This window comes from Pelophylax lessonae, assembly GCF_965119305.1.
Source record: "Pelophylax lessonae genome assembly, chromosome: 11".
Classification (NCBI taxonomy): Eukaryota; Metazoa; Chordata; class Amphibia; order Anura; family Ranidae; genus Pelophylax; species Pelophylax lessonae.
The window spans coordinates 4,332,642-4,356,759 of record NC_138778.1 but is presented as its reverse complement, the minus strand read 5'-3'; the positions used below and the strand labels follow the sequence as shown (position 1 = coordinate 4,356,759).

The following is a 24,118-nucleotide window of genomic DNA, read 5'->3' as shown; positions in this document are numbered from 1 at the left end:
AGCTAGGAGGTCAAAATAAGCAAACGATACTATGTACATATATGTAAAAAGTGTTATAAATAGGTTTTTAAACCACAGATACTATTTACATCTTCAATGAACACAGGAACCTCCCCCACCATCCTCTCTCTGTAGGTGAGGGGAGGTTGAAATGTTTTGGGTTTTTTTTTTTTTTGATACTTTTAGGTTTTTAGGATCCCCTTTAGACTTTTTGTATTCAGCGTTTTTGTTTTTTCTTTATTTTTTTTCTTTCTCTTTCTCGTTTCTTCTTTCCCCGGCTTTTGGCCGGCCGGGCGGCCTATTCGCGTTTCCTCAGGATGACGTAGATGATGCCGCTGATGGCGGACAGCGGGAAGGCCACCCATGCCAGGATGTAGGCGAATCCGAAGCTGGTCGAGTCCTTATGCCAATCCGTGTGCCGCACGGTGAAGATGGAGGCTCCGGCGACTATGCACAGCGCTAAAAAAAAAAAAAAGACAGAGATTTGTTAGGGGAGATTTATTCAAAGCAAAGATTTTTTTTTTTTTTTACAGCTAAATGAAACAAAGTATAACAATGTGAGATCTCTGAGCATTCTCAAACAAAAAAAAAATCAACCAATAGACTTAAGCTGGATACACACTATAAAATTTTCTTTGGATTTTTTCCTTTAGATTTACCAAAACCGTATAATATGAGGTCATGTCTGGCACCCTGTGGTGGGTGGGTGGCTGGCTGGCACAGGGGCTGTGGGTGGGTGGGTGACTGGCTGGCTGGTACAGTGCCTGTGCTTGGCTGGTATAGGGCCCGTGGGTGGCTGGCTGTCTGGCACCCTGTGGTAGGTGGCTGTCTGGCACCCTGTGGTAGGTGTGTGGCTGGTACAGGGCCTGTGGGTGTCTGGCTAGTACAGTGCCTGTGGCTGGTAGGTACAGGGCTTGTGGGTGGCTGGCTGTTACAGAGCCTGTGGGTGGCTGGCTGGCTCACTGGTACAGTGCCTATGGCTGGCTGGTGCGGTGCCTGTGGCTGGCTGGCTGGTACAGGGCCTGTGGGTGGCTGGCTGGTACAGGGCCTATGGGTGGCTGGCTGGTACAGTGCCTGTGGCTGGCTGGCTGGCTGGTACAGTGCCTGTGGCTGGCTGGCTGGCTGGTACAGAGCCTGTGGGTGGCTGGCTCTCTGGTACAGTGCCTATGGCTGGCTGGCTGGCTGGTACAGGGCCTGTGGGTGGCTGGCTGGTACAGTGCCTGTGGGTGGCTGGTACAGTGCCTGTGGCTGGCTGGTACAGTGCCTGTGGCTGGCTGGTACAGGGCTTGTGGGTGGCTGGCTGGCACCGGGCTGCTGTGGGTGGGTGTATGGCTGTGATACAATCCCACAAGACTAGTTCCGCCTCCAGACGAGGCTGTCCAAGGCGAGGGAGGCGGCCTAAGTAGGCAGAATGACGTCACAAAAATATCGGCCAGTACCGGGGCCGCTACCGATATATTGGGGAAAGTGCATATCAGCCACCGATAATCAGACACTATCCCTAATCTAAATGATATTACTTTTGCAGAGTTTTCATGCTTGCTCTGCTATATTTCTGTGACAAAATTCCAAGCCAAACTGTAACCAAATGATATCTGACGGCTTTGGACAGAAGAGGGGAGTTCGGGAATCTCGGTCACTCATTGACTGTGTCCCCATTTAAGAAATTTGCCTTTACTTCCGGTGTGGTCACTGGAACAGGAAGTGATCAAAACTCTGCAACAGAGGCAGGAATAATGGTGGTCTAACATTTATCATGCATATCTTCATAAGAGCCTCCATGGCAGGATCACCAGGATTGTTTTAAATGAAACTTACACGTGTGAAGCAGATCTCCAGCCAATAATAACAGGATATAAATGGAAAGTCAAATCAAAGATCAAATAAAAATAGCAATATTCTGCATCAGTCCAGAAATTTCACCTGCAGTATTTTTATTCTGCCACTAGATGTCCTCAGTCTAATGGCCAGCATCATGTCACAAACTTCCTCTGAGCCCAGGTCATCCTGAACCCACCTCCATCCATGTAAGGGACATTCTTCCCACTGACCACCAATGTAAGGGACATTCTTCCCACTGACCACCAATGTAAGGGACATTCTTCCCACTGACCACAAATGTAAGGGACATTCTTCCCACTGACCACCAATGTAAGGAACATTCTTCCCACTGACCACCAATGTAAGGAACATTCTTCCCACTGATCACCAATGTAAGGGACATTCTTCCCACTGACCACCAATGTAAGGGACATTCTTCCCACTGACCACCAATGTAAGGAACATTCTTCCCACTGATCACCAATGTAAGGAACATTCTTCCCACTGACCACCAATGTAAGGAACATTCTTCCCACTGATCACCAATGTAAGGGACATTCTTCCCACTGACCACCAATGTAAGGGACATTCTTCCCACTGACCACCAATGTAAGGGACATTCTTCTCACTGACCACCAATGTAAGGGACATTCTTCCCACTGACCACCAATGTAAGGGACATTCTTCCCACTGACCACCAATGTAAGGGACATTCTTCTCACTGACCACCAATGTAAGGGACATTCTTCCCACTGAACTCCAATGTAAGGGACATTCCTCCCACTGACCGCCAATGTAAGGGACAATCTTCTCACTGACCTCCAATGTAAGCTGAATTTCTTGCAATGACCACCAATAAAGTGGATTTAGAAGGGGTTCCCTGAAACGTGAAATATTTTAGGATTTCCTCCGGGGTAGAAAGTCCGGTCTATATGTTTCCGAATTCTGAGCTGTGTGGGATTTGAATTTTGGAAGACCTTCAGGTTTCTCATTCCTCTCGCACTGGACTTCTATGACCACCATTGTCCCAGTGAATGGATTTTGCCGTGTAGTCATTCCTCTATAATTGTCCTCAGAAGGGTCCACATGACACCTACAGTCCCCGCCGGTCACACTGCGCACTTTGTTTGAGAAAATGCAGCGGTGGGAATTCTCCAAATGTGCCGATTGTCTCCACCGGGGCCAAACTTCCCACTCGCGGAGCCACGACATTTACAGACAAGGAAGACCGTGTGAGCGACTCTTTTCTTTTGTCAGAAACAACAATGTCTGCCGGCTGTGCCAAGACTGCGGCTGTGGGGGCCCAATTGGCAAGTGTGGCATTTCCACCCAGGAGCCTGAACTGTGATGTCACAATGATCTCTTGTTTAGTCCCACCAGTCCCAGCTTAGGTAAGGCTGGAAGTGTATGAAGGACAATCCTAGCTCAGAGTCGGCTGCTAGGTTCAGTTTGTTTAGCTCCTCTGTAATCAGTGGTGCAGGCAGTGGCGGCCCGTCTATTGGGGGCGCAGGGGCACCACCCCCCCCCCCCCATCCATGCATCCGGCCCCCTAATCTACATGTAGTGCGCCGGATGCATGGATTCCAATGGGGCGCTAAAAGGCTTCAAAAAAGGGTGGGTTCTGGGGGCAGAGCACTGCACCTTGAGCCCACCCAGTTGTGTGACAATAGCGAATGAATATTCGCTATTGTCACACGGATTCTCCTGCTGGCCAATCAGGAAGTGGGTCCTGAGACTACTCTACAAGGCTATTGGCCAAGGAGGAAGAGGAGGGAGGAGACACAGGGGAAGCCACCGCTGCATGCCCTCCACGTCAGTCCAGGGTGAGTGAGCCAGGGGGGGGGGTATGGTGTGTGAGCTGGGGTGGTCCGGGCGGGGGTATGTTGTGGTCCGTCTGCCGGAATCCCGGGGCCCCATACAGCCTACCTGACAGGGACCCCTCCCGGACATAGATTTATCAGTCCCTTTCTCTGCACAGATGAATGAATAGGAAGCGCTCTGAGGCTTCCTGCTCATTCACAAACTGAAGCATAGTAAACAGTTTGCAATGCTTCAGTGATGAATGGACACAGGAGTGATTGCTACTGATCGCTCCCTGTGTTCCTTCAGGAAAGTAAGGGGACAGTAAATTAAATATTGTAGTATTATTTTACATCCCCATGTGCCCGCAGCAGCTTCTGGCAGGAGAGGAGGAGAAGCTGGCAGTGCTGTGGGGGAAAGGGGCACAAGGGGGGGCCCAGGGAGCAGATGGAAGTGGCGCATGTGCTAGAGGTGACCTATCTTTATTGCTTATCTGCAGTAGAGAAAAGTCAGGTCACCTCTCTGTGAACATCTAAGAACTTTATAAATAGAAATACAAATCTTATAGCAGGTAAATGGTTTCCATATATACAAGTCAAGGGTGTATTTAGCGGTTTGCCTGGAGTTAGGCTTTAAATATCGTTCCCGGAGAAAAGTTGTAGTAACAAAAAAGGTTACAATGAGAACACGGAGAGAACACGGAGAGAACACGGAGAGAACACGTACTAAATAAATATGAGCAACGCCTTCCCTGTGAGGTTCCTACAATGGAGAGGCCATGTAACATTACACTGTGGTCGGAGCTGTCAGAATACAAGTGACAATCCAGGAGCGCCCGTTTCGGGGGAACAGTTGTCCAATTAATAACTCAGGATGAGTCAGCGGCCAGCTATGCCGCAGCACACAGAACTGGTAATCCCTGGCTCAGCCCGCCGGGCCGCTCTGAATGGGGCACTGAATGGGCTCTAATCTCCACCCTGCCGGGGCAAACTCTGCAAATCTTTGCTCAGCTGCTCCATTTCAGCCAGACGCTGGGGAGGCCCCATGGTGTGGTTCAGAAAATATTCTCGTTTAGACCTGCTGTATATAGAACCTGGAGGGCTGTGTTTGTGACAAAAAATTATTTTGCTCATTGAAAGTGCATGTACATTCATTCTGCGCGAACTGGGCAAAAAAATAAAACCAAATTTTATTAGATTATAACTTGTGCTGGTCGAACATTTTTCATTTATTTAAAATGGAAACTGCTGTATTTTGTAAGTGTGATAGGCATTTCCTTTGACATGTAGAGCCATCTAGTGGCCAAATGTAGTATTTTCTGTTTTAAATCAATGAAAACATTTGACCAGCACAGGAAATAGCCTTATAGCATTTGTTTTTGAATGAATGTAGATGCACTTTCACTGAACAAATTGCTGTGCAATTTAAAAAAATAAAAAAATATGCTCTCTGCCACATCTGTCGATGCATACACATCAGCACTCTTTTTTGGACCTCTGATAATTTGTTTTTTTACATTTTGGGCAGAGTTGGGGCAGGGTTAGAACCTCTTTGGGGCTACTCCTACACCTGTCCCTGACCTTTGCCCCTCCCAGGGCGGGGCCGTGTGGGCGGTGCATACTGGCTATATAATAGGGCTGCACATCTTCACTCACGATTCGATTCGAATATGATTATTAGGGTCACGATTCGATACGATTCTATTCCGCGATGCATCACGATTAATGGAAGTAAGCAGAGCTGTTACGCAGGAGAGCTAGGCGGGAAGCGGACGCCTACATGCCTCTTATCCAGCAATGACAGAAGAGAGAGGGAGGGGGAGGAGACAGAAGAGGGAGGGAGAGGGAGGAGCCAGAAATCGACTATTCGGGGGGTCCACATCGATGCAGAATCGCGGGTGGCCGCATCGCGATGCATCGATGCAACGATTATTTTCAACAGCCCTACTATATAACTTCCTGAGAGTGGATGGTAGGTCAGTGGCAACTTTGGCTCTGAGGAAGAGGGTCCTCCCTCGAAATGCGTAAGCCATACAAGGTTGTGAGGATGCCATCACGCTATCCAGCTATCCAGCAACAGCAGAGAAGTGTCCTGGAAGCAAGTAGTCCCTATTTCCTACATGCTTGTACATATCCTATGTTTGTTCGCTTCCTTCTTTGTTTTTTTTTAGTGGTAATGCACAAGGTCGTGCACTCATATCTTGTCGTTTTCTTGTAGGGTTAAAACCTCTGCCTGGTTTTTACTCCAGTCTGTGTCCCCACTTTGGAGGCTTACCCTCACTCCCTGTGCAATCACCTGGGTCAGAGGTGAGCAAAACCTCTACTACAGGGATACAGACAGCAATAAGGACCTGGAAGAGGGTCTAACCCTTCCCTACTCCATTCTAAACTAAGAAAATTAAGACTGAGCTGGGCTACAACTTTAAAACATCATGCTGTTTGTTTTGGGCACCTTACCTGCAAGAAGCTGGAAGATTCCAGTTAGGTAGAAGCGTCCACCCTTTGTAAGCGTGAACAGCTGGCAGAAGAAGAGAAACAAGGACAGGACACTGAAGATGATCGCCAAAATCATCATCGCCTGGACGGCCTGGAGCCATTCTGTCAATGAAATAAAACAAAAATCAAATCAAAACCATGATCATTAATTATTCATAATCTCTGAGCAGGAAGCACTTAACTGGCCTGAGCAAAGTTTTATAGATAACGCTGGGTGTGAGAGCCTGGCCCATAGTGCACATCGAATGCATCATTCTGAATGTTCATTGATTCCATGCAATAAGACATTCGGATGGGGCTTGGCAGAGACAAAGAACATTAATCTGCATCTAATCGCTTTACAATGGATAAAACATCTGGGAACCAAACCCATTCATCAACTGAAAACCAGTGACATCATTGAGATGCTGAATATACCTGTTCATTTACTAGAGACCAGCGACATCACCGAGACCCTTCATATTCATGAGAACACAGCCTATCCAATCACTAGAGACTAGTGACATCACCAAGACCCAGGGGCGTAACTACAGGGGTTGCAGGGGATGCAATTGCAACCGGACCCCATGCTCCAGGGGGCCTGTGCGGATCCCCTGTACACCTGGATAGGAGGGGCGGCGGGGGCAGCATTTAGAAAAATCACTGTCCTCCTTATTCCTCCTGTAGCTGCAGGAGGAAAATGGAGGAGATTGGTTCCTCTGTATGCTGCCCCCGCCGCTCCTCCTATCCAGTTCACTTGTGTTCTGCTGTCTCTGGGTCCCTGTGTGCTCCCATGGTTCCCCCCCCCCCCACTGTGCTGCCCCCCCACCCCCCTACTGGGCCCTCTTGCCTCTCCTGCCGGCTGCTGCAGGGGATGTGTCACAATAGAGAACCAGGAAGGGGTCGGCAAATATGTAATTTACCAGCTCCTTCCTTTTCTGAATGGACAGAGTCATAGTCAGTCACATTGTAAAAAAAATTAAATACAATTATAAAAAAATAATACAATTTAAATACTAAAAACTACTGACACCAGTGGGTGAACTTCCAGGATCGCAAAGGTCACACTTGCGATCGGGCCCTGGCATTCCACCACCGTGGGGAGGCCCCAAGATGGCAGGAAGGGGGCCCACTGCAGAACTTGTAAAAGGGTCCCGCAACGAGAGTAAAGGGCCCCAGGATCAGTGGGAAGAGCCCCAGGCTTGAAGGGAAGGGCCCCGGCCAGGGGTCCGGGGGGGCCCTTTATGGTTTCTTGCATCGGGGCCCTGAAGGTTCTAGTTACGCCTCTGCCAAGACCCTTCATATTCATGAGAACACAGCCTATCCAATCACTAGAGACCAGTGACATCACCAAGACCCTTCATATTCATGAGAACACAGCCTATCCGATCACTAGAGACCAGTGACATCACCAAGACCCTTCATATTCATGAGAACACAGCCTATCCAATCACTAGAGACCAGTGACATCACCAAGACCCTTCATATTCATGAGAACACAGCCTATCCATCACTAGAGACCAGTGACATCACCGAGACCCTTCCTATTCATGAGAACACAGCCTATCCATTCACTAGAGACCAGTGACATCACCGAGATCCTTCATATTCATGAGAACACAGCCTATCCAATCACTAGAGACCAGTGACATCACCGAGACTCTTCATATTCATGAGAACACAGCCTATCCAATCACTAGAGACCAGTGACATCACTGAGACCCTTCATATTCATGAGAACACAGCCTATCCAATCACTAGAGACCAGTGACATCACCGAGACCCTTCATATTCATGAGAACACAGCCTATCCAATCACTAGAGACCAGTGACATCACCGAGATCCTTCATATTCATGAGAACGCAGCCTATCCAATCACTAGAGACCAGTGACATCACCGAGACCCTTCATATTCATGAGAACACAGCCTATCCAATCACTAGAAAGCAGTGACATCACTGAGACCCTTCATATTCATGAGCTAGTCCACCCAAACCATCATTTGGTGGTAAGCTGAGGTTCAGACCTGCTCTCTCCTTCTTAAATTCTTCCTTTAGTTTATATTTTGGGGAATAACAGGAGAAGTGGGAACACTTGAAGGTCAGAAGCTCTAAAGGTTCAGTGTAACACAGGCTGGCAGAGCTTCGTGATGCATTTAAATCGGACTTTTATTGTAACCTAGCACACCGGAACATACAGATGATTCGAAGTACATTGCAGTGAGTTGGGTTGCCTTGCTATATTAGATGGCATCATATCGCACTGTTTTCCACACATTCCTATGCTTTGTAATAAGTTGTGATACTGAAATGCATTTATATGAAGGAGCCTGAAATATCCAAGATGCATGAGAACAGAGCTGGCCACTTTGGCAATGTGATCTGGTAGATAGAATGTAGCCCACCAGCCTCCACCTCTAATAGAAATATCAGCCTAACTTCACAAATCATTTACCAAAAACTCTTAACCTAAAAAATGGATTGTCTTCCCAGCATTCTGTATGAACTCCATATACAAGTAATACTTCTTTCTGAATTACACTTCAATAATTAAATCCTAAGATCGCCATCTTGATACAATGTGAGCAATCGATGTTTCATGGATAACATGATAACATTCTCATCTGCATTCATGCAGCTTTATTTCATACAGCCAAGGTCCACGTGGGAAGCAAGTCTTGCTGCTCTGTCCCGGATATGCTGACATCTGGTTGGCTGCTAGGGGTTACTGAACTGTCACTTTTAGATCGCCCTGAATAAAACCTAAAGTGTCTGCACAGCTGTAGAATTCCATGTCTGCGATCAGTCCTGGCTGATTTTCTGAAGAGCGGCCAAATGACTCATAAGTAATTTTCCACCAAATTATATTGCTGAGACTTGTGTTTAGGGACTTGTAGGTCCATCTGCTGCAGTTATGCAAAACGGCCACAAGGGGGAGCCCAAAGCTAAGGCTTCCCCCTAGCCTTATGCTCCATGGGGCTCCTTTGAAACTGGAGAAGAAAGGCCCATAGAACCCGACTATAACTCTATTTTTATCTGGGTTATAAACAAACTATTTGAGAACCCAAAAGGGCACGAGGCAGAAATAACCTCCAAAGCGATTCGCATATTGCAGGTTTTGCGAATAGCACAGTCTGGCGCCCAACTTTTTCAGAGGCCGCGCTCTTCATTGAAGGGTTGGCACCAGCCAGACACATTCGGTTCATATTTTATGACGTATGTGTTACTACTATTGTTCTCAAAATGTTTTCTTTAAAATCCAATCTTTCTTTACTTAAAGGGTCATGGGTAGGCAAACTCCTGCCCCCAAGTTGTTGCAAAACTACAAGTCCCATGAGGCATTGCAAGACTCTGTCAGCCACGATCATGACTCTAAAAGACAGAGGCATGATGGCACTTGTAGTTCCACAACAGCTGGAGGGCTGAAGATTGCCCAGCCTTGACTGTTTCCTAGATAAATCAGCCTAAGTTAGAAGAAGTTGACTGCGTCTGTTTACTTCTCATACACGGCACATGGATTCCCAACTGGTATTGCTGTAGATCAGCGGTCTCCAAAATGTGGCCTGGAGCTGGATGTGGCCCTTTTCTTGCTTTTATCGGGCCCTTGGGGCTCTATTTCATTCACTGACATCAATGATGGGGCACAATTCCTCTCAATGACACCAATAAAGGGGCACAGTTCTTCCCAATGACAACAACAATTAGGCACAGTTCCTCCCAAAGACACCAAAAATGGGGCCCAATTTGACACCAATGATGGGGCACAGTTCCTACCAACGATGGGGCACAGTTCCTACCAATGATGGGGCACAATTCCCCCCAATGACACCAACAATGGGGCACAAATGCTCCTAATAACACCAATGATGGAGCACAATTCCTCCCAATGGCACCAATGATGGGGAACAATTCCTACCAATGATGGGGAACAATTCCTACCAAAGATGGGGAACAGTTCCTACCAATGACACCAATGATGGGTCACAATTCCTCCTAATAACACCAATGATGGAGCACAATTCCTCCCAATGGCACCAATGATGGGGAACAATTCCTACCAATGATGGGGCACAATTCCTACCAATGATGGGGCACAATTCCTCCCAATGAAACCAATGATAGGGCACAATTCCTACCAATGATGGGGCAAGAGTCCTACCAATGACACCAATGATGCAGTACAACTCCTCCTAATAACACCGAATGATGGGGCACAATTCCCACCAATGATGGGGCACAATTCCTACCAATGATGGGGCACAATTCCTACAAATGACACCGATGATGGGGTACAATTCCTCCTAATAAAACCAATGATGGGGCACTATTCCTCCCAATGGCACCAATGATAGGGAACAATTCCTACCAATGATGGGCCACAATTCCTACAAATGACACCAATGATGGGGTACAACTCCTCCTAATAACACCAATGATGGGGCACAGTTCCTACCAATGGTGGGGCACAATTCCTCCCAATGAAACCAATGATGGGGCACAATTCCTATCAATGAAGGGGCACAATTCCTATCAATGATGGGGCACAATTCCTCCCAATGAAACCAATGATGGGGCACAATTCCTAACAATGATACCAATGATGTGGTACAATTCCTCCTAATAACACCAATGATAGGGCACAATTCCTACCAATGATGGGGCACAATTCTTACCAATGATGGGGCATAATTCCTACAAATGACAACAATGATGGGGTACAATTCCTACCAATAATGGGGCACAATTCTTACCAATGATGGGGTACAATTCCTACCACTGATGGGGCTCGATTCCTCCCAATGACACCAACGATGATGCACTATTCCTGCCAATAAAACTAATGATGGGGCACTATTGCTACCAATGACACCAACGATGATGCACAATTCCCCCCAATGACACCAATGATAGGGTACTATTCCTACCAATAACCCCACGATGGGGCCCAATGACACCAATGATGGGGTTTAATTCCTCCCAATGACACCAAAGAAGGGGCACAATTCCTCTCACTGGCATCAAAGATGGGGCATTGTTTACAACCAATGGCCACAGTCCGACCCCCCCCCCCCCTAAATCCTGAAGGACAGTAAACTGGCTCGTTGTTTAGAAAGTTTGGGGATCCTTGCTGTCAATGTAAATGAAAGACCCAAAACTCATCTAAATTAGTGTAGTTAGGCCTTTCCACATCCAGATAAATGGTAAAGATGCAGCCTCATGAGTCTTGGAGACGGGATCACAATGAAGGCATGCTTCATTTCAGTGCTTAGTTTCCAGCCCCTTCTCATATTCCCAGTACAATAGAACATTGGCACATCCTTTGCGTTTTATCTGTTCCATTCTCCCTATAACACGTGTGGCCTCTTTTTTTTTTTTTTTGAGCTTCTGGACTTTATTTTTGCATTATTCAGAAATTATCCCAAACCACTGAAAGAAAAATCTCAATGATGCCTTATATATGACCCTTGCAGACCTCAACCCAGGAGGACTCACCGCTGCTGGACGCGTTGAGGCAGTTCCATGTATTGCCGACGCCCCCGGTGCAGTTCTGCCACAAGTCCGCTGAATAGTGGTTGCCGACCAGCCAGCTCTGGAGAAAGAATAAAATCCAAAGCGTTAGTATGAAGATGGAAATGTAAGGCCCTTTAATGTTGTTGATCACTTCTTGATTGACTTGAACCATGGCAGCTTGTTTTACTACAAATAAAAATCCATCAGAAAGGGCTCTGAGGATGCTTTATCTACCCAATGATTTTTGCACACTGACATTTTTTCTAAAGGCCAGGAGGTGGCGCTATAAATCTGTAGTCGTCACTGGTTGCCTACACCCACGTCCAACACCCATCAGTCAAGGCAAACTCTTTTTCAAGCCATCATAATGACTCCAGTTTACCGGTCACATTCTTTTTCTTCTGTGCTGCCAATCCCTCCTTTTGTGTCCTCTATGATCTACAGCAGTAAAGTCAGAGTCTCCCATTTTCTGACGCCTCAATAGCCTCCCCTAGAAATATACCCACTGACCTCTATGTGAGCTCCAAGGCTGCTTAAATACTTCCCCCACCTGCTTTAATAGCAAGAAATCATAAGTGTGTGCAGCCTTATGCATTAGGGTGAGCACCCTAAATGTATTAAAATGTGGATGGTGTCAGTAGAGCAGTGGACGGTGTCAGTAGGGCAGAGATTGGTGTCAGTAGGGCAGTGGATGGTGTCAGTAGGGCAGTGTACTTGTCAGTAGGGCAGAGAATGGTGTCAGTAGGGCAGTGGATGGTGTCAGTAGGGCAGTGGACGGTGTCAGTAGGGCAGTGTACTTGTCAGTAGGGCAGTGGACGGTGTCAGTAGGGCAGAGAATGGTGTCAGTAGAGCAGTGGATGGTGTCAGTAGGGCAGTGGACGGTGTCAGTAGAGCAGTGGACTTGTTAGTGGGGCAGAGGTTGGTGTCAGTAGGGCAGTGGACGGTGTAAGTAGGGCAGTGGACGGTGTCAGTAGAGCAGTGGACGGTGCCAATAGAGCAGTGGACTTGTTAGTGGGGCAGAGGTTGGTGTCAGTAGGGCAGAGGACGGTGTCAGTAGGGCAGTGGACGGTGTAAGTAGGGCAGTGGACGGTGTCAGTAGAGCAGTGGACTTGTTAGTGGGGCAGAGGTTGGTGTCAGTAGGGCAGTGGATGGTGTCAGTAGAGCAGTGGACGGTGTAAGTAGGGCAGTGGACGGTGTCAGTAGGGCAGTGGACGGTGTCAGTAGGGCAGTGGACGGTGCCAATAGAGCAGTGGACTTGTTAGTGGGGCAGAGGTTGGTGTCAGTAGGGCAGTGGATGGTGTCAGTAGAGCAGTGGACGGTGTAAGTAGGGCAGTGGACGGTGTCAGTAGGGCAGTGGACGGTGTCAGTAGGGCAGTGGACGGTGTCAGTAGAGCAGTGGACGGTGTCAGTGGGGCAGTGGACGGTGTCAGTAGGACAGTGGATGGTGTCAGTAGGGCAGTGGACGGTGTCAGTAGTGCAGTGAATGGTGTCAGTAGGGCAGTGGACGGTGTCAGTAGAGCAGTGGACGGTGTCAGTAGAGCAGTGGACGGTGTCAGTGGGGCAGTGGATGATGTCAGTAGGGCAGAGGACGGTGTCAGTAGTGCAGTGAATGGTGTCAGTAGTTTTTGTTTTTATTTTATTTTTTATAATTTGTTTAGTTGCCCTGTTCGGGGGGCTTTAGTGCAATATAAGCAGAGGGAATCTGTGCCTTATGGGGTGATTAGTGTCTGCACAGGCACATCCAGCACACCCCCTGTGCAAATCTATGCATGCAATATGGTGCTGCTTAAGCTGTAGAAGTAGGAGCCAACAGATATGAACCCATTGCCCTTTTCAGAATACCTAAAGCAGGTGTTTTCAAACTATGGCCTTCCAGTTGTTCAGGAACTACAATTCCCATAATGCCTAGACATGTACATGAATGTCAGAGTTTTACAATGCCTCATGGGATGTGTAGTTCCGCAACAGCTGGAGGGCCGTAGTTTGAGGATCCCTGCCTTAAAGGTTATATCGACAAAACATATTATTTATTATTCTTTAGATAGAACATGGAAGGTTTGTCTCATCCCTGTAACTGATACATCTGAAAGAGAGCTTGTTCTTTTGAAAAAACAACAGACTTACTGGCAGGATTGCCAGATGAAAATAGAAGGCTAAAAAAGAAAAAAGAAAGCCTAAAAAATAGAAAACCAACGCAGCCGTCACATCTAAGAATTGGTAATCTGCAATATATCAAATGTTTGCTTTTGGGTTTGATACCGCTTTAACCCTGTCAGCCAGATTTTCCATTTCAGCCGGTGTGTTGGGAAAGAAGAGGGTTCAAGGCTTTGTAGTCAGAAGGAGGAGAGACCTTTCATTTTTACTTTGGGTTTTGTCTTAAAGGGGCCTTACCATGAAACAATGTTCGGTTCTATGGTGGTCAAAAACAACTTCCATAAAAGTAAATATTTATTGTTATTATATTTAGATTTATAGAAGATATTTATAGTTATTCCATTTATAAATATAGAAGATATTTATAGATATTGTATTACTAGAATGTATTTATAAATATCTTCTATGAATATAAATATAGCTATAAATATCTTCTATAAATATAAATATAAGAACTATAAATATCTTCTATCTATAAGGCTGCATTCACATGTCAGCGTTTGGATCGCGGGCAGAACCGCCGCGGTTCCGCCCGCGATCCGGAGATTATTGCAAATCGCGGGACGCCTAGCGTTGCCCGTTGATTTGCAATAGCCCCCCAAACGCCGAGCGATGTTGCCGCGATTTCCACCTGCCGAATCGCGGCAACATCGCGCAAACAAAATCGCGGGACGCAATACGCTCCAAAGAAGTACAAGAGCTTCTTTGGAGCGTATTGCGTCCCGCGATTTTGTTTGCGCGATGTTCCCGCGACTCGGCAGGCGGAAATCGCGGCAACATCGCTCGGCGTTTGGGGGGCTATTGCAAATCAACGGGCAACGCTAGGCGTCCCGCGATTTGCAATAAATCTCCGGATCGCGGGCGGAACCGGGGCGGTTCTGCCCGCGATCCATACGCTCACATGTGAACGGAGCCTTAATGTTTCCTAGAGATGGAACCTGAATGTGAGGATAGTAAAACTTTGATTTTCTCCTCCCCGAAGCGCTATTTCTGCTTGCAGTGCGACCCATCTGGAGGACTTTCAGTGTTAGTTCACATTGGTGCGATGCGGGAACCCTACGACTCCACTGCGGGTTCCCACATCGCACCCGACTCGCAGGCAGCTCACACTGCCATATGCGTACTGCTGGGGGTGTCAATACAAAGTTAATGACAACCCCAGATCAGTTCGGACAGGAATTGGATCGCATAGGTGTGAACACCCATGGGATCTGTTTCTGGTGCGGGCCAAAAAAAGGGTACTGCACGGCTTTGGTGCGAATGCGATGCGAATTCAGCCATACAATCTGTATGGCTGAATTTGCATCGCTCAGACATCGCATGTGATTTTCAGAGCAGTGCTGTGCGAATCACATGTATGTCTGACATCGCTATAGTGTGAGCCGGCACTCGATCTGTATGGCTGAATTCTCAACGCACAGATATCGTATGGGATTTTCAGAGCAGTGCGGTGCGAATCCCATACGATGTGTGACATCATTATAGTGTGAACCGTCACTCAATCTGTATGGCTGAATTTGCATCGCACAGATATCGTATGGGATTTTCAGAGCAGTGCGGTGCGAATCCCATACGATGTGTGACATCATTATAGTGTGAACCGGCACTCAATCTGTATGGCTGAATTCGCATCGCACAGACATCGCATGTGATTTGAGGAGCAGTGTGGTGCGAATCACATGCAATGTCTGACATCGCAGATGTGTGAACCAAAAAAGAAAGCTGAGAGCGGACGTCCTGTTTGGGTTGTGATTGCACTTGCAGTGATTGTCGTACAGTTGCTACAAATTGATAGATTTAATACCCCGCATGTGATACTTTGTATACAGCACAAGCTTGTTATTAATACTATTGTATGGAAGTTTGTGGGGAATGGGGGATACTGGGCACAAACAATGGATCCAAGGTGAAGAATGCGGAATTCTTTGGAAATAATCCACATGCACATCCGCTGTTGCAACCAAGGATCGGCATTTACAAGAGCGTGCCCAGTTACAGCCATTCACTTATATGTCAGGCTGCCGATGACACATGCTGCTCCCAGGGTGCAGAAACGTGTCAGTAAAATGCGTTAGCCATACCAAACGCCTGGTAAAAACCCTGTGTGCACGAACCCTTAGGCTGGGTTGGATGCAGGGAGTTTGAATGAGAGGAGAGTGTGCCTGTCTCTCAATGGAGCCGGTTCACGCATTTCTGTGACTGCTGCAGAGCACACTGCAGAAGGGTGCTGTGCTTCTTTGGTTCCGTTTCAGGTCCGATTTCAGGCAAAAATTCGGGTCTGATTTGTCCCTGAAACTGAGAACAGGGACGCCCCGGACGCCTGCTGTGAGCCGCATCCGAATTAGGTGTGAACCCCGCCTTAACTGTCATGTCTAAGGGGTTGATTTACTAAATGCAAACAGACTGTTGCAAATGCAGTTACTCCAGAGCTTAGTAAATGAGGAGAAGCTCTTTCATCATCCAATCATGTGCAAGCAAAAATGCGTTTTTTCTTTTTTCTTTCCCTTGCATGTGATTGGGTATTCTTTGAAGCTTCATCTCATTTACTGTGTTCTGGAGCGACAGCACTTGCAGAGTGCACAGTCTATTTGCCTTTAGTAAATCCACCCCCGTACTGTTTGTTGTGCAACACTAAAGACAACTGTGCTTCATCACATTAACTGCGTGTTGTATTATAAAACAATCACTGGGAACAAGTCACACCGAGCTGCTACGTCTGCCGTCCAGCAAACCCTGCAGCTGTGCTCAGTGTGACTGGCACTGCAGCTTCTCCATGGGCTTGGCAAGGAAGCTGTGTGGTCCCGTCACTGGATCTCACTGCGTCACGGATTTGTGTATTAAACCAGGCAGGGAGTTTTTTTTTTTAACAATAAATGCAACTGCAGTAAATTTACTCTTTAAAGTAAAACTATAAACTTTTTTTTTTTTTTTTTGTATAGAGTGGAGAGGAATTTGAACCCCTGTCAGCTTTTATTGCTGTCTGTGTCTCCATTAGAGAGATTCACGCTCTCTATGTCCTCTGGTGACTGGTATTACCGAAAGTGAAAGGGTTGTCACCAGAACAGGAATATAGGGGTAATCTTCCAATGGGGGCGCTAGTTACAGGGATTCCCTCACTTTGGAGGGATTTCCTCTCACTTCCTATTGTTGGTACGGGTCAGGAAATGTAGAGAAAACTCCGCCCAAAAAACTGACAGTGGTTGTAACCCCTCTTACGCTATCCACAATAAATAAATAAAAAGTTTGGGCTGCGGGACCATTCACAAAGTGCACGACGGCTCATGCATGCACAGGGGGAAGTCACAAGGACTCACGTCTGGTTTCCCACAGTTAATATGCCAGCACTAGGCACCCAAGAACTGGCAAAGAACCCCCCCAGGTGGGGATGGTGCTGGATCCCTGGCCAGTTCTCAGAAGGCTGCGGGACCATTCTCAAAGCACAGCACAGCTCATGCATGCACAGCACAGCTCATGCATGCACAGTGGGAAGCCACAAGGACTTATGGCTGGTTACCTACAGTTAATATGCCGGCACTATGGACCCAAAAACTGGTAAGGAACCAGCCCAGGTGGGGACAGTGCTGGATCCCAGGCCAGGTCCCAGAAGACTGCGGGACCGTTCACAAAGCACAGCACAGCTCATGCATGCACAGTGGGAAGCCACAAGGACTCACGGCTGGTTTTCAACTATTAAAATATCAAAACTAGAGACCCAAAAACTGGTGAAGAACCAGCCTGGGTGGGGACGGTGCTGGATCCCTGGCCAGGCCCCAGAAGGCTGTGGGACCATTCACAAAGCACAGCTCATGCATGTGCAGTGGGAAGCCACAAGGGCTCACAGCTGGTTTCCCACAGCTATAATGCCGGAACTAGGGACCCAAAAACTGGTGAAGAACCCGCCCGGGTGGGGACGATGCTGGATCCCTGGCCAGTTCTCAGAAGGCTGCGGGACAATTTACAAAGCACAGCACGGCTCATGCATGCACAGTGGGAAGCCACAAGGACTTATGGCTAATTTCCCATAGTTAATATGCCGGCACTAGGGACCAAAAAACTGGTGAAGAACCAGATGGGTGGGGACGGTGTTGGATCCCTGGCCAGGTCCCAGAAGGCTGCGGGACCATTCACAAAGCACAGCACGGCTCATGCATGCACAGTGGGAAGCCACAAGGACTCACGGCTGGTTTCCCATAGTTATAATGCCGGAACTAGGGAACCAAAAACTGGCGAAGAACCAGATGGGTGGGGACGGTGTTGGATCCCTGGCCAGGTCCCAGAAGGCTGCGGGACCATTCACAAAGCGCAGCACGGCTCATGCATGCACAGTGGGAAGCCACAAGGACTCACGGCTGGTTTCCCATAGTTATAATGCCGGAACTAGGGAACCAAAAACTGGTGAAGAACCCGCCAGGGTAGGGAAGATGCTGGATCCCTGGCCAGGTCCCAGAAGGCTGCGGGACCATTCGCAAAGCACAGTACGGCTCATGCATGCGCAGTGGGAAGCCACAAGGACACACGGCTGGTTTCCCATAGTTAATATGCCAGCAATAAGGACCCAAAAACTGGTGAAGAACCAGCCCAGGTGGGGATGGTGCTGGAGGCCTGGCCAGGTAAGTGTCCTTTAATTAAAAGTCAGCAGCTACAGTATTTGTAGCTGCTGACACATATTTTTTTTTTTTTTATAATACAGGCTGAAGATTCTCCTCACGTGCTCCGTAATCCCCCTGCAGCCAGAATTCACAAAGCATCTCACAGGATCACTGGGTGTGTACTTCCAATTCTCTCTGCTTCCTGTCTCACCAATTACATTTAAGGCGGGTCTAAATCTGATTTGTGAATGTAACAAACTACTTGGTTCTGGTTTTGCAACCAGCTTCCTAAACAGAAGGGACAGAAAGGAGCTTGCAATGGGCATGTTTGGGATCACCTGCATCCCAGACGGACAGACACGCCCAATGAGTATCCTAACAAGTATTACAAAGACGGCAGCTAGTCAGTGTAGAGTGGACCGACCCCCCATCTGTGCAAAACGCAACTCTTTGCCTCAATACACAACTTGATCTCTTTATTCCCGCTAAACCGACAGGCCGGGCATGGGTCAGGCAAACAAGATGGCCGTCTAATACTAAGCGGAAAAAAGAAAAGACGCAAAAAGCCAGCCGGATCGAAAATCTTTCTGGAAAACGGCTTGCATGTGAGACACAATAAAGATTCATTTTCTCCAATGTTTCCCAATCGAGCAAAATAAACACCATCCGCTTGGCAACCAGTGTACACGAAACCCAGGTAAGGCCCCGGGGCTGTTTATAAACTGAGCGCACATTCCCTGCCAGCTGTACTACGGCTGAGGCGTATGGTATTGGTGTATGCAATCCCTGAAATACCAAAGAGTCCAGCAAGGAAATTCTACATCAACACCATCTGAATGGCTCTTAACCCTTCTACACCCGGCTTCTCAATGTTCCATGGTAGGTAAGGATAGCCTGGCAGCCCGGCCCTTGTAGGAGTACAGATACCAAACGGATCTTGAAATCCAGTCAATCGATTTCAATCTCCTAAAGCTGCAGTATTATAGGTGGACCCAGTGCTGCTGTTTAAGCCAATGGTGTCCTAGAAACTGCAAGCAAACACTCCCTGATTTATTATACATGACACCTTACACCTAAGGATAAATGCATGAAGAATATAAGGCAAAGTCTGACATTTCCTAAGAGCAATATTTTTTTTTTTTATTGCCTCTAGGCAGGGGCCAACTGAGCCACTGTTACAGACATAGGCCTGGGCGGGCTTCAGTCTGGACTAAAAACGACGACTTTATATTGTAACAAAAACGCTTAAACCTGGAAAATGCATCAGCAAAATTTTCCTAAACGGTTTTCCAAAATTCCACGTCATGAGGAATGGAAAGTCTAGTTAAGTTTTTGGTGGGTTCTTTAGACTCCTAATGCCAAATTTTAGCATTATAGCCCTTGGACAACACAATATAAAAATAAAAGGAGTATGTTCCATTCAGCACCTTCTTCCAAAAACAAAATGTTCTCTTATTGGGGGGGTCAAAATATGGATACATTTTAGAATTAAAGTTCCAAACTTGGTTGAGAATCAGAATATAAAAAGTGTAATTATCACTTGTTTTAAAACTGCACTTGTAGTGTAGGAGGTTACAAAAAAAAAAAAAACTCCATCTCATTGATGGGCAGTAAACATAATTTTTTTTTTTTAGGAGGAGAGGTAAAAAACAAATCTGGCTTCAAAATCTGGACACATTTTAAACGTATCAAGTAGTTGAAAAGCAGAATATAAAAAGTATAATCATCACTTATTTTAAAACTGTACTTGTAGTGAAGAAGGTTGCATTATTAAAAAAAAAAAAAAATTCCATCTCATTTATAGTCATCTTTCAAAAACACAATTTGTTCTTATTGGGGGAGGTAAAAAAAAAATCTGGCTTCAAAGTCTGGACACATTTTAGTAGTTGAAAAGCAGAATATAAAAAGTATAATCATCACTTATTTTAAAACTGTACTTGTAGTGAAGAAGGTTGCATTATTAAAAAAATTCCATCTCATTTATAGTCATCTTCCAAAACACAATTTGTTGTTATTGAGGGAGTTAAAAAAAAAAATCTGACTTCAAAGTCTGGACACATTTTGGTAGTTGAAAAGCAGAATATGAAAAGTATAACCATCATTCATTTTAAAAGTGTACTTGTAGTGGAGGAGGGTGTATTATTATAAAAAAAAAAAAAAAAACTCCATCTCATTCATAGAGTTCATTGTTTTTGTAGCTAGCAAAGTTCCCTCCAGCTGCGTCTCGCCATGCATTTTGGGTATCATATTTCACAGAGCCCTCCAACCTTACACACTGCAGATCAGACACACCAGTCCCCTCCTAACCACACATCTGGGAAACATATTGCGCCCAGACCTAACCTCCTATATTATTGTCTCTTTGTGCACTGAAAACAAGTGCTTATTTTTCTTTCCACGATTTGTTATAAATAATATATTTCTATATTGTTCTGTTTACTCGCTGCAAATGCATGCCTTGCTTATAGCCTCACTTAGATTATTATTTAGCATACGTACTTCCCACCAAACTTTTTATAGAATAGGAAAAAAAATCCTTTAATAAAAAAAAATTTTACATTTTTAATGCAATATTTGAAAAACAGAATTAGCCTGCTTCTCTTATGCTTAAAAAAAAAAAATTCTATAAAATATGAATAAATATATAAAAATGTCATCAACGTATCTTACTGAAGTATAATAGATTTAGAGACGCAAGATGCATCCAAAACAAACCCTGAGGTCAAAGGAAAGTGCATGTTTATGAAGGGTAAGTCCCATTAGGTCTCCAGCCTCTTGCTCAGGGGCACATATGTTTAAAGTTATCATTTTTAGGAAGAGTTAGATGTACTTACGCTGACAATTGTAGACACAAAAAGCAGTACCAGCACTGCCACATGCAGAATAATGATCCCAAGTAATAGGAGAAGCATTTTCAGTCAAGTATTTGGATTCCTAGAAAAAAAAGAGAAGAAACTTTGGTTTAAATCCCTCTCTTAGGCTCCTTCTTGTGCCTCTATGAGCAGCGATCTGAGTGAAGTCACAGGCTGGGAGAGGCAGGACACAAGGTTGAAGAATGGGTGTGTCGTTTTTGCATCTATGCAGCCATTGGCCAGTAGGGGGAGTCTGGGTATCACAAGTTAACTTTTTTTTTTTTTTTTTTTAAAGGGTGTGTGTGTGGGGGGGTTGCAATTTATTATATTCACTGAGGAATTCCCCCCATGCCCCCTCCGCATCAGTCAGGCAAATTGGGAGTAGCTGAAGTTGAACTTTTTATGTGTGCTTTAAGTTTGTAGCATTGGGTGACAAAAAAGTGGCTTATTCATCAAAACTTTTCTCATGTGTTTTAACGACCTTACAATTTAACTCCTTCATGAGCCTTGGTTTAGGTTAGCATTACCAGCGAAGAGTTAAATCTGAGGGTTTTTTCTTTTTTTGTTGTTGTTGTTTTTAATTCTCACTCCAACTTCCACACCCAGAATTCCAGATTCTCAACATCTGTTTTTTATAAGTTTTTGCAACTTTTTTTTTTTCTTTGGCATGACTGACATGTGGGATTAATAAGGTTATGTGAATCAGATTTTTTTTTTCTTTTTTTTAAACTCAGGCTGAGTTCCTGAAAAGATTTGCATCCCTGGCAACAGTCCTGTGCAGAAATTTCAAGGGTAATTTAAGTGGAAACATGCTCATTTCGAGGGTAACATCTACACCAAAAAGAAAAGGCTGCACATGTGTTTTTCACCTATTCACACCTCCCCCACAAGATTACATCTCAATCTATGGCTAAAGGGGGGGGGGGGGACCTGCCAGAAAACGGTGGTCGCTGTTACACAAACTATATATATATCACCTACAAATAACCACCAAAACATTGCAACATAACAGACATACTTATCAATCAGGATAGCTGATCTTCTAAAACACAAAATGCTTTAAAGTTATAATCTGCATTCAAACCATAAAAAAGACAAAAATTACCCCCCCCCCCCACCCCAATATAAAAAGCATTTTCCGATTTGTTTTCCAGCATACCAAAAACTTAAGTATAAACTATTAGCACATGATAAAAAAAAATTGGATATTTATCATGTTTATTAATATGCAGAATCAATTAGTGCTTTATATTTCTTTATTTTATGGTTATACTGTAATTGGAATATTTTATGTAAAACTTATATTAGTATACAGAATCAATTAGTAGCTTATTTTTTTTTTTATATTTGGAATTTATTTTTATTTTTTAACATGGATATTAATGTAGAGAATCATTTAGCAACTTATTTTTCATGATATTTTTACTCTTGGAAAATTGGATATCTTTTTTGGATAAAAATACAAAGAAATATATTAATTTTTGATTCTTTAAAATAATATATATGATTTTTTTTTTTTTTTTTTGCCTTCCTCTGGATCACCTGTGGGTATAGGGCTCTGTAAATAAAGGTTTTCAAACTACTTTATCATGTATGTATATATGTATTTATAGGGGTAATTGGTGAAGCGCTGCTACTCATTAGCACACAATCCAATTATTAATAAAATACTATGGTAAAATAATAAATATAAGTTGTGCTCAAATGCTCAATATTAATTCATAATAAGTTCTATGTGATCAGTGCTAAGCAGTCAGTGCAATTGGAAGATACACATTTAATTGTGAATATTATTATACAAAATCACAAAATCAATCAGTAGCTTATTTTTTATATTTGGAATTTTTTTTTTTTAAATTTATGGATAATAAGAGAATCATTGAGTAACTTTTTTTTTCATTATACTTTTACTCTTAGATTTTTTTTTTTTTTCGGATAAAAATACAAAGAAATATAAGTTACTAATTGATTCTGTATAATATTATATATAAAATACAAAGAAATATAAGTTACTAATTGATTCTGTATAATATTATATATAAAATACAAAGAAATATAAGTTACTAATTGATTCTGTATAATATTATATATAATTTTTTTTCTTTTGCCTTCCTCTGGATCACCTGTGGGTATAGGGTTCTGCAGATATATATATATGTATATATATATATATATATATATATATATATATATATATATATATATATATGAATATATATTTATTTATTTATTCATATAGTTATTTATTTATTCATTTATTTATTTATATCAATTGTTTAACTTTGTAAATTTAATGAGTAAAATATGAATAAAGGGAATTATTGCAACCCTTTTATAACTAACAAGTAAATATTGAATAAAATGTAATATTTGATTTAAAATCTGTAAAGTGCATTTAGAGACCTGTATGGGGGGGGGGGGGGCAGATTTTTGGGAAAGCCCAGCATTGGCTGGGTGTCTCTCCTGTTATCTGCAGTCCAGCCTGATCCCAGTCACACCCAGTATCCTCACCCAGCCATGAAGAATACCCAGCAACAAGAAATAAAAAAATAAATAAAAATAACATATAAACAACATAAAAACAACAACCAGGGTAACAATCTGTTGCAACATTGTAATAAAATCCACAATAAAAGGATACAATGTGATAGAATGAAGCATGAACAGACAGCACTGGATACTTGCAGAATGCAATGCACAATGAATGACCCTCCTGGGACATAGAGAATAGATGTGATGGAAGGAGTACTTACTGTAAGAGGAGAGGTAGGTGGCCTCCTTCCCTGTCCTGATGGGAGTAGTAGTAGATCCAGGGATGTGTCTTTGCCCCCTCACTGAGTTATCTGAGGTTAGATGCTGTCAGCAGTCAACATATAAGTTTTCCTAGCAGGAATGACGCCCTATGACGCCTTCTGCT

At 44.6% G+C, this 24,118-nt stretch overlaps 1 protein-coding gene across 2 annotated transcripts; it reads right to left on the bottom strand.

Moving 5' to 3' along the window:
- Positions 1-296: 296 nt before the first annotated feature.
- On the bottom strand, positions 297-24,104 carry PMP22 (peripheral myelin protein 22). 2 transcript variants are annotated; one of them, XM_082272709.1, is made up of 5 exons: positions 23,955-24,104; positions 21,184-21,283; positions 11,589-11,685; positions 6,078-6,218; positions 297-459 (listed from the first exon to the last, which is right to left on the bottom strand). In XM_082272709.1, exons 2-5 carry the CDS (start codon positions 21,259-21,261, stop codon positions 299-301), a joined length of 477 nt encoding a protein of 158 aa, XP_082128835.1. In that variant the 5' UTR covers positions 21,262-21,283; positions 23,955-24,104; the 3' UTR covers positions 297-298. The 2 variants fall into 2 exon arrangements, with proteins under 2 accessions (XP_082128835.1, XP_082128836.1); XM_082272710.1 differs by lacking the exon at positions 23,955-24,104 and having other exon boundaries at positions 21,184-21,371.
- Positions 24,105-24,118: the final 14 nt, after the last annotated feature.